This window comes from Lipophrys pholis (assembly GCF_963383615.2).
Source record: "Lipophrys pholis genome assembly, chromosome: 15".
Classification (NCBI taxonomy): domain Eukaryota; kingdom Metazoa; phylum Chordata; class Actinopteri; order Blenniiformes; family Blenniidae; genus Lipophrys; species Lipophrys pholis.
Window position 1 is genome coordinate 28232551 of NC_137642.1, and position 11624 is coordinate 28244174.

At 49.7% G+C, this 11624-nt stretch overlaps 1 protein-coding gene across 1 annotated transcript; it reads left to right on the forward strand.

Annotated features, from left to right (window-relative positions):
- Positions 1-748: 748 nt before the first annotated feature.
- Positions 749-2251, forward strand: LOC308120693 (D(1)-like dopamine receptor; the record flags this gene model as incomplete). Its single annotated transcript, XM_080481462.1, has 1 exon — positions 749-2251. The coding sequence occupies one exon, from the start codon at positions 749-751 to the stop codon at positions 2249-2251; it is 1503 nt and encodes a 500-aa protein (XP_080337588.1).
- Between the last annotated feature and the right edge of the window lie 9373 nt (positions 2252-11624).

The window sequence follows — 11624 nt, forward strand, 5'->3', positions numbered from 1 at the left end:
TCAGAAGCTGAAGCAGCCTCATTTGAAAGGTGAAACCATGTTATGCGGCTCCTTGCCTATTTGATCTTTTTGTCCCAAATCCAGAACGCAGCTTTTCTATTCGGATATAATCTGGTTCAGGATTTATTTGGTGAAATTCCCTTGATAAAGTGCAGAAGCGGTTCGTGGAGGAAACAATCTGCCTCGTTTGAACGTTTCAGAAGCTTTAAAGTCTCTGTGATGTTATTCAATGTGGATTCGATTCATGTTAAATGAAAAAGAGTAAAAATGATCTGTCCGGTTCGGATAATTAATCTCTGGAGCTGCTCGGCGTCATGAAGCGGTTTAACTGATGTAATCTGCTTCTCTGGGGTGTAAGTGTGTGATCACTGCGTGTGGAACGTGTTCGGCTCGGAGCGTCGTGTCTGCGTCTTTAACGCGGCTCTGCGGGAGCTGCTGGAGGAGAGTAATCTATTACCTGCTCAACAGCCACCTGAGAGTGAGTCTGTCACGCTGCCAGAGAGCTGAGACCACCGGCTGGATTAACGGCGCCCGACGCGCCGGGAGAATCTCGCGCTGTGGGAATAATTACGCGGAAGCGTTTTGTTTCTTCTGTCTTTCTCTCCGCTTTTACGCGCAGCGGACTTTCTCCACACGTCCTCTTCCTCCTCAGGTGACCATGGCTCGTGCGTCGGACGCAGCTGGAGGAAGGAGCCGCGGCTTTACGCGCGGGTGTTAATGATCTGGAAACACTTTTATTGGAAGACAAATGGAAAACTACACCATGTGGGGCAATTTTACGCACGTTCTGTCGGAGCTGGAGCGCAGCGGAGGGGGGGAGGAGGGGGAGGGGCGCGCCGTGGGGACGGGCGGGCTGCGCGTGCTCCTCGGCTGCGTCCTCTTCCTCCTCATCGTGTCCACGCTGCTCGGGAACACGCTCGTGTGCGCCGCCGTCATCAAGTTCCGCCACCTGCGCTCCAAAGTCACCAACTTCTTCGTGATCTCGCTGGCCGTGTCCGACCTGTTCGTGGCCGTGCTGGTGATGCCCTGGGAGGCCATCACCGAGGTGACGGACGCCTGGCTCTTTGGGCGCTTCTGCGACTTGTGGATCGCCTTCGACATTATGTGCTCCACCGCCTCCATCCTCAACCTGTGCATCATCAGCGTGGACCGCTACTGGGCCATCGCCAGCCCCTTCAAGTACGAGCGCAAGATGACGCACCGCGTGGCCTTCGTGATGATCGGCGTGGCGTGGACGCTGTCCATCCTCATCTCCTTCATCCCGGTGCAGATGAACTGGCACCGGGCCGGGGAGGAGGAGGAGGAGGAGGTGGGGTCGGTGGGCGTGGAGGAGGAGGAGGGGGGGATGATGGTGGTGCCGATGGACGCAAACCTCACCGCCGCCGGCCCCCTCAACGGGGGCCTGGCCGACGCCAGGAGCTGCGTGGCCAACCTGAACAAGACCTACGCCATCTCCTCCTCCTTCATCAGCTTCTACATCCCGGTGGTGATCATGATCGCCACCTACACCCGGATCTATCGGATCGCTCAGACACAGATCCGCCGCATCACGTCCCTGGAGCGGGCAGCAGAGCAGGCGCAGAACCAGGGCCACGGCGTGAACCGGAACCAGCCGCCGCCGCCGCACCGGGCCAACGACGAGGCCTCGCTCAAGTCCTCCTTCAAGAAGGAGACCAAAGTCCTCAAGACGCTCTCCATCATCATGGGCGTGTTCGTGTTCTGCTGGCTCCCCTTCTTCGTGCTGAACTGCACCGTCCCCTTCTGCGACCCGCCGTGTGTCAGCGACACCACCTTCACCGTCTTCGTGTGGTTCGGGTGGGCCAACTCCTCCCTCAACCCCGTCATCTACGCCTTCAACGCAGACTTCCGGCGCGCCTTCGCCACCATCCTGGGCTGCAACCGCATCTGCTCCAGCAACGCGGTGGAGGCGGTGAACTTCAGCAACGAGCTGGTGTCCTACCACCATGACACCACGCTCCACAAGGAGGCGCTGGTTCCCGCCCCGCCGCAGCAGCACCCTCGCACCGTCAACGCGGACTCGGACCAACTGGAGGACGTCAGCGCGGAGTTCGACGAGGAGTCCGTCACCTCAAACGCCTCTCCGGGTCGGAACCGGCTGCTGCCGGCTACCATCCAGTTTGAGGACGACCCCGAGATTTCCCTGGAGACCAGCACGCCGTTCACCTCAGCAGGCGGACTGGAGAGAGACACTCTGATACCAGGACAGGTCCACCCGGACGGATCGGTCTGAACCCGTCCTCATCCGACCGCCACAGACTGTACATGAGGACGGACCGCCACGTTTAACCGCTTTCACTGGGTCCATCTTTCATTTGGAGTCTGACGGAGTGACCCTGTGGTCATTCATAGATCCGACATCACTTCCTGGTTTTAATTCATTCAAAACAGCAAATGAGGCAGAAAATAAGGAATAAAAATACAACGGCAGCATGAAAACAACTTTTCAAAAAGGTGCGAGTTAAAATCAGGGGGCAGTCAGTGTGTTGTAGCACCCCCTTTATGTTAGCATTACTGGAACCAGCCCCCAGGGGGCGCTCAACGAGCTCCTGGTAATGTGAACTATACTTCTGGAACCAGCCCCCAGGGGGCGCTCAACGAGCTCCTGGTAATGTGAACTATACTTCTGGAACCAGCCACCAGGGGGCGCTCAACGTGACATCGGCGACGTTAAAAGTCATTGAGAGTAACTCCCCTGGTGCGGCGTTGAGACGGGTGCTGACCCGGAGCGTTGGGGACGCGGGTTCGAGTCCTGGCTGTGGACGACGCCTCTATGGACACTTGTGTTGTGAGTGTTACTGAAACAGCTGCCGTGCAAATCAAGAGTGACATTTCAGAAAGGAAGTGGAATTATGAGAGATGTTTTAAAAAGTCACACTGCATCGTTTCTAATTTCTCTGGGAATAATAAAGTACTAGGATTTCATTCTAACCGAAAGCCCCGTTTCCACGACAACGGCGCTCAGAGCCACTGAAAACACAACTTTTTGAAAACGCTCAGACTCCTGGATCGCCCCTACTGGTCGCCGCGGCTGCAGTCAGTCGTAGTTGTGCACATGCTCAGTAGCTGGCCAATCAGAACAATGTTTCCTCCAACTTGGTGGTTTGTCCACTAGAACGTCCGTGTTCTCCCCCCCGTGTTCTCCCCCCCGTGTTCATGTTTAGAGCTCATTGTTCTCTGCTGTGTGTGTGTGTGTGTGTGTGTGTGTGTGTGTGTGTGTGTGTGTGTGTGTGTGTGTGTGTGTGTGTGTGTGTGTGTGTGTGTGTAAACTAACAACAGCACCAACTAGTGGCCATACATGCCAACTACAATGTGTTCAGTGTGTCGTCGTTTCCGTGGAAACGTGAAACATTTTCAGAACCTTACAGTTTAAATACACTGGAAACGAAGAACCGAAGTCTAATAAGAAAAGTACCTGGAACCAGCCACCAGGGGGCGATCAGACCAAACTAAGTACTTGTTCAGCAGTGTTTGGTACTGATCAAGAGACACACGCAGTATTCGCCAAGAAATACATTTTTAAAAGTTTATTCTATTTTATTTTAAACAGGAAGCAGTTCAGAGAGCTGCATGTCAGTTTGTTTTCTCTTTTTAGGTTGAATTGTTTCATGGATCCGATTAATTCAGGAAATTATTTTTAATTCATTAAACAGATTATGAACAATAACTGATGTCAATATTTGTTAAAAAAACCTTCAAAACACATTTAAAGTTTTACAAATATGCAGATATTGGTTTGTTTTGATTTCTCAGGTTATTATTTGTCTCCTGCTTATTTATTTATTTTTAATTCCTTGTGATTAATACACAGAAATAAACCCAAAGCCTTCATGTTTCTGTGGCGTCTCCATGTTCTCCCTCATCCTGCATCCAAAAACAAACGCTTGAGGTTCCTACAGCACCAACTAGTGGTCCAACAGGCTCAGTGCACCCTGAAGCGGGGCCTGGATCCGACACAGCAGGCATCAGGATGGTCCAGGCACACTGTGGAGTAGTGGTTTGCTTTGCTTTACTCACAGCACTGGGTCCCCCGGTTCGAATCCGTTGAGTTGAAAACCTTAAAGGGAAAAGATAGAAACACTTTAGTAAAACTCATCATGAAGAACTGAACGTCTCAGCGAAACAGTTTCACCTCAAAATCTTAACTGGGATTAAATCAAAATTAAACTCAGACTTTAATCAGTTATTTAATCTTAATCTCAACCTTTTCTCTTTTTAACCAACAAGGTCCAAATTAATAAACCGAAAGAAAAGAAAAGAAATGATCCGTCTGCTGACACATGAAGAACAGTGGAGTTCACAGATGTTCTACAGGTGTGAGGAAGAGAACAAGGGACTCCTGTGGTAGTGAGAGTGTTTGCAGTAGTAGTTGATTGTACTTTTATTTGTGCCACAACGGGGAAATTCACATTACTACAACAGCAAGGGCAAAACACACAATACACAGAAACTTCAAGAAGCAAAGAAATACCATATAGTAAAAGAAGCAGAATATACCACATACTGCAACTGAGGAGGTAAAATATACAATATTCCAAAATGTACAATGTACTTTAACAGACAAGATAAACACACCAACAATAAACAATAAGTAAAAACAAAGTAGAGCTACTGCGAGACACAGTGAAGACAACAGAAACACCGAGTGAGGAGGTTGGTTCAACTCCAGAACCACCGTGGTTCTGCTTCCTGCTGGAGAACCTCAGCAGAACGTTCTGCTGGAGAACCTCAGCAGAACGTTCTCACACCTGAAAACAAACAAGCATGTTTTCCTCTGTGATGTGATTCTGTGTCCTTCATCACTTTGGCTCCTTTCATCTCCGTCTGGAGGACGAGAGGACGAGAGGATGAGAGGATGAGAGGATGAGAGTGCAGTTGAAATGGAGCAGAGGCACGGGGGGGGGGGCACCTCACAGCTGGTTAAGCCTCAGAGTGCAACATTACTCTGTGTGTGTGTGTGTGTGTGTGTGTGTGTGTGTGTGTGTGTGTGTGTGTGTGTGTGCCGCTGGCTGGGTGTGGTGTCCTGACAGAGTTCATGAATGAAGTGAACTCTTGAACCGTGCGGTGGTATGCGCTGGACCAGTCACTCCACTTTCCATAAATTCATCAAAGAAAAAGGATGAACGCAGATATTATCATTTTAGACGATATTAGATGATAATAGACGATATTAGACGATATTAGATGATAATAGACGATATTAGATGATAATAGACGATATTAGATGATAATAGACGATATTGGATGATATTAGATGATAATAGATGATAATAGATGATAATAGACGATATTGGATGATATTAGATGATAATAGATGATAATAGATGATATTAGACGATAATAGATGATATTAGATATTAGATGATAATAGATGATATTAGATGATAATAGACGATATTAGATGATAATAGACGATATTGGATGATATTAGATGATAATAGACGATATTAGATAATAGATGATATTAGACGATAATAGATATTAGATATTAGATGATAATAGATGATATTAGATGATAATAGATGATATTAGAATGAAACGGCCCGGAATGATCCTGAACATGTCGGTCCACCAGCCTGAGACGAGGCTGAAGCAGATCGTTCCATAACTCAGCCTGAAGGAAGCAACTAATCCAAACCAGCATTACAATAACCTGAATACATGAATTTACCGTCAACTTGTTCCAATAAGAGAGTAAAAGTAATTAAAAACTGGTTCTGACATCAGCCCAGAACCAAGACAACGCCAGTCTGAATCCATCTCCACACCATCAATCCATGGTGGCGCCTCTAGATGGAAGACTCTGGCCCCGTCTCCATGGGGATCATTTCGTCTGGAGGCGAATACACGATAAAATACTGTCGGCGGTTTGTGTGGAGAAAATGTCGAGTTCCACTCGGTTTGATATTTTCCCCCCGAGAAGAAACGACCAGGAGGGACTGCGAACGTTTAATTCAAGCCTGAGAAACTTCATTTTAATACAAACTTAGAGAAAAGATTCAAATAAAGAGTAAAAGATATCAGGAATGAAGGACAGCAAACAGGACTGAGGCCCCGCCCACAAGACGCCGCCGTTTCATGCGACCACGGTTTTAGTCCGATCAGCCACACGATGACGCGTCTTAGGAGCCGCAAAACTTTTATTTTTTTTATTAAACGAGTTCCAGAGTGGAGGAATTTAAAAACGCCGCCTCGGCTTCGACGTGTGGACGGACAAGACGCACATTAGCTGAAAACAATGATGTCATGGCCCCGCCTCTCCACCTTTAACCCCGCCTCCCTCTGAGTGACGTCACGTAACAACAACATGGCGGACGACCTGCTCCAGGTGGCGCTGCAGGAGCTGCCGCTGCAGGAGCTGCCGATGCAGGAGCTGCCGCTGCAGGAGCTCCTGATGCTCGTCACTTTAATAAGGTCACATGCTGGATTTGTCCAATATGAGGAGGAGCGGGAGGATTCTGTCTTCTCCTGTTTTGACAGTCACGGCGCCACCTGAAGGCCTGGCAGACGTACTACATAACCACTTTTTTTGGCTGCATGTATATATTTATTGCTATGTATGTATTTTCCCAACTTTTTGCACAAACTACTCACCTGATCTTCATGAAATCTTCAGAGACGATCAGCAGAGGACCGATCCAGTAGATTTGGGGACTTTAGCTGCAAAGTGTTTCTAAATAAATCCCCCAAAACGATGATGAAAAACTTCCCATACAAAGCGGATGAGAGAGGCTCCTCATGGAGGAGGTCAAAGGAGATCAGTGTCTGTTGCCATGGAGACGCTTCCTGCTCAGTGTTTCACACAGTGATGAAGCTACCTGACCAGTTAGCCTTGATATGAGCTAACGGCTATCATGCTAGCGATGCTAACTCGGTTCAGCAAGCCAGTGTGGCGCCGGGTCTGGTCTGCGCTCTACCGAGTGTAGCTCTAGTTTTGAGCAGTTTTCATGGGAAACGTATTAAGAAGGACGGGGAGTAAAAAGTAGATTAGCATGGAATTAAACACGCTCTGGCCCGTGTACTCACAATGTTTCCACGGAGGACGCTTCGTTTCACGTTTCATTTTGGGGAAGTTTCGCGTTCACACAGCCACTGTTCTGAAAACGTCGTCGTGGAAACGGAGCCTCACACGAGCAAACAACGGAAGAGCGGCGCCCGAAGAAATGGATGTCAATACGTACTGGAGATAAAAGCTTCTTTTAAAAAGATCAGTCATCTCAACACTCACTGATTCCTACACATCATTTATACTATACTATTTAGTATACTGTGTATATATACTTATGTTTATGCAGATGAGCTCAAACTTGCAAATCTGAAATTACAAAACATAAAAAGTGCTGTGAAAACTCACAATCCACTTCCTTTATATTTAGAATATATACATATATATACATATATACCTTTTTTTTTTTTTACATTTTTGCTCTTTAGGTTTTTTTTGTTGCTTTTTTTGGCCCAATAAAAACAGAACTAAATAATTGTATTTTATACTTCCTACTTGTTCTTCATGTAAATTCACCGTCTTTTACATGTTTACATGAATAAAGTAATCACGATCAATCCCTAATTCACTTACATTCTTTTCTTCTATAGAAGAACGACTCCAGATTAATCTGCCGTGGATTAGCGGCTCAGATTATTTTCTTTGTGAAACGCTGAAAACTAAATATTCCCCCTTTTCCACTGACACTGGAACAAAAACACCAACAAAGAAAGAAAGAAACCTTCAGCTGCTGCGAACGCTCACACCGTCCTCCTCAGCATTAGCACTTTAAATAGACTTTGTATTACTTCTGTTGTACCACCACACACACACACACACACACACACACACACACACACACACACACACACACACACACACACACACACACACGTCATGGTAAAGAGCAGCAATCAGAGCGGAGGAGGCGGCGGCTGATTGCGTTCGCCCCTCGATGGCGGCTGAGAGGCAGAGAGTGGACTCTGCCGGCCGTCAAGGACTCGCAGCCATCACAGGACACACACACACACACACACACACACACACACACACACACACACACACACACACACACACACACACACACACACACACACACACACACACACACACACACACACACACACACACACACACACACACACACACACACACACACACACACACAAATCAGGAGCCATTACAAACGAACCACCTGAAACATTCCCCGATCCTGGAGCCGAGGCCTCGTGGAATAAGAACTACTAACAGCGCCACCTCCTGGCCTGGCATCATGCCGATTAGGAGTTTTTGCCGTTTCCATGGAGACAGACATGGTTTTCAGAATGTTGCTGTGTAAATAAAAAAACCTCTGAGACAGAAACATGAAAACGTGTTTCCACTGGCGACGCCGTGGAGCTTCGGTAACTCTGGAAGAATAACCTGCGTCTCCCCGGAGCAGACGATGGAGCGACAGACTTTATTAAAGGAGCAACACACTACATTTAGGCCCCGCCCACAACAGCCAGAACCATGTTTTCTCCCGGTCGTTCTACAAACTATTTACATCCACGCGTCACAATGAACACGGTTCAACACGATGTAGTACGTCTGCCAGGCCTTCAGGTGGCGCCGTGACTGTCAAAGCAGGAGAAGGAGACCGAATCCTCCCGCTCCTCCTCATATTGGACAAATCCAGCATGTGACCTTATTAAAGTGACGAGCAGCAGAAGCTCCTGCAGCGGCAGCTCCTGCATCGGCAGCTCCTGCATCGGCAGCTCCTGCAGCGGCAGCTCCTGCAGCGGCAGCTCCTGCAGCGGCAGCTCCTGCATCGGCAGCTCCTGCGGCGGCAGCTCCTGCGGCGGCAGCTCCTGCAGCAGCAGCTCCTGCAGCGCCACCTGGAGCAGGTAGTCCGCCATGTTGTTGTTACGTGACGTCACTCAGAGGGAGGCGGGGTTAAAGGTGGAGAGGCGGGGCCATGACATCGTCGTTTTCAGCTAATGTGCGTCTTGTCCGTCCACACGTCGAAGCCGAGGCGGCGTTTTCTAATTTCTGGAACCTGTTTTCAGAACGAGCCGTGTTCAGGCTCCTAAAACGTCACGAGGACTGTAACCATGGTGACGTGAAACGGCGGCGGCGTGTGGGCGGGGCATCAAGCGTTTTCAGAGAAGAAGCGTTTTCCCCCTTTTCCAAATTGACGATGCATTTTTTGAAAGTCAAACGCCGTCGTTCTCTGGTCCAGAAGAACCTGTTAACCCTGATGAGGGCTTGATGAAGAATGAATATATAAATATACATTTGTGAATAAAAACAGACAAACATTAATGAAATACAATAAAAGCTCCAAAATAGAAGTTCTTGGGAATGACCAGCAGGGGGCGACAGAGTGTCAACAGTGAACACACACACACACACACACACACACACACACACACACACACACACACACACACACACACACACACACACACACACAAAACACACACACAAAAACACACACACACACACACACACACACACACACACACACACACACACACACACACACACACACACACACACACACACACACACACACACACACACACACACACACACACACACACACACACACACACACACACACAGAATCTCTTCAATTTTCCCCACAAATAACAAGTCATTTAATTGATGAAAAAACTGACGACTATTCCACATGAAGAGGTGGTGGAGGAACCTGCAGAACCAGACCCAGAGGAGAAGGAACCTGCAGAGCCAGACCCAGAGGAGAAGGAACCTGCAGAACCAGACCCAGAGGAGAAGGAACCTGCAGAACCAGACCCAGAGGAGAAGGAACCTGCAGAGCCAGACCCAGAGGAGGAGGAACCGGCAGAACCAGACCCAGAGGAGAAGGAAACTGCGGAACCAGACCCAGAGGAGGAGGAACCGGCAGAACCAGACCCAGAGGAGGAGGAACCGGCAGAACCAGACCCAGAGGAGGAGGAACCGGCAGAACCAGAGTCAATGCAAAAGTTTCTTCTCAATTTTAAACTTCGTTTCAAAAACTCACATAAAAAAGTATCAAACTGAAGGAAGGTAGAAAAACCCTCGACATTATCCATCGTCCTCCACGTCTGAGCGAACCGGAGCAAACGATTTTGAACACGGCGATGGCGCTCGACGGCAGTGGTGCTCGGTGGTAGTGGCACTGGCTCGGTGGCGATGGCGGTGGTGCTGGCTCGGTGGCGGTGGCGCTGGCTCGGTGGCGGTGGCGCTAACTTGATGGCGGTGGCGGTGGCGCTGGCTCGGTGGCGCTGGCGCTGGCCCGGTGGCGCTAACTTGATGGCGGTGGCGGTCGCGCTTCACAACAAGGTGACATATTTGTTCCTGATTGTTCCGGACTGAGCGGAACGAGGACTTCACTGAGCCTGACTTGTTTTGCAGAGCAGCCTTCTCCCACCCGGTGGGGCGGGTTTTTTTTGGCAGTACAGCGAGCAGAGCACACCCCCCCCCCCCCCACCACCCCCTACCCCCCACCACCCCCTACCCCCCACTCCAAGCTGAAAGAGAAGGAGCCGGGCGCTGGTGACAGGCCTGTCGGCGGGGGGTTAAGCTGTGACCCAGATTCCTGCACCAGTCTTTGTCCCAGATGAGGGAGAAGATCGTCGCCATTCATCCTGCTGAGGACCGACTCAGGCTGCCATGAATACAGTGGAGGGGGGGCTGGGGGGCTGGGGGGGGGGGGGGGGGGTGGGGGGGGGGGTTCATGGAACACATCATGCATTATGGATCATTTTGTTCACGCATGCAGATGAGGAGCTCAACACTTTGTCTTTGCAGTCATTTGTTTATGTTGTTGCAGTTTTCAGGGCTTGACGGGATTTAGGCTCCGCCCACATGACGGCAAGTGAAAACTTCTGTTTGCGTTTTGGAGCTCGGAGTCACTGAAAATGTAACTTTGTGACAACGGCTCCAACAGGTGAAACCGTTTAGAAAAAGCAAGTGGGAGGGCGAAGCGCGGCCTCTGGTCGCTGCCACCGCCGCGGTAAATAGTTCTGCTGCGGGAGAAGATGGACGCCAACATGGCGGCTTCAGAACGGCAGGACTCCCTCCTTATGGAGACGTTCACCGTTAACCGTCACCATGACAACCATCCAGCTTCATCCTCTGGACAGACGAACGTCTGAAACGCTCCATCATAGGTGTTTTAAGCGTATGGTAATCTGATTACTTCTGCAGCGGTTTGATCGATCAGAAGGTTTGAGGAATGAAGGTGGAGAAAGTTCAGATATTTGTCTGGCCGGGAACCTCGAGGAGGAACCAGGTTAGTACCTGGTGGGAGGCAAGTACCTGGTGGGAGGCAAGTACCTGGTGGGAGGCAAGTACCGGGTGGGAGGCAAGTACCTGGTGGGAGGTAAGTACCCGGTGGGAGGTTAGTACCTGGTGGGAGGTAAGTACCTGGTGGGAGGTAAGTACCCGGTGGGAGGTAAGTACCCGGTGGGAGGTAAGTACCTGGTGGGAGGTAAGTACCCGGTGGGAGGTAAGTACCCGGTGGGAGGTTAGTACCTGGTGGGAGGTAAGTACCCGGTGGGAGGTTAGTACCTGGTGGGAGGTAAGTACCTGGTGGGAGGTAAGTACCCGGTGGGAGGTAAGTACCTGGTGG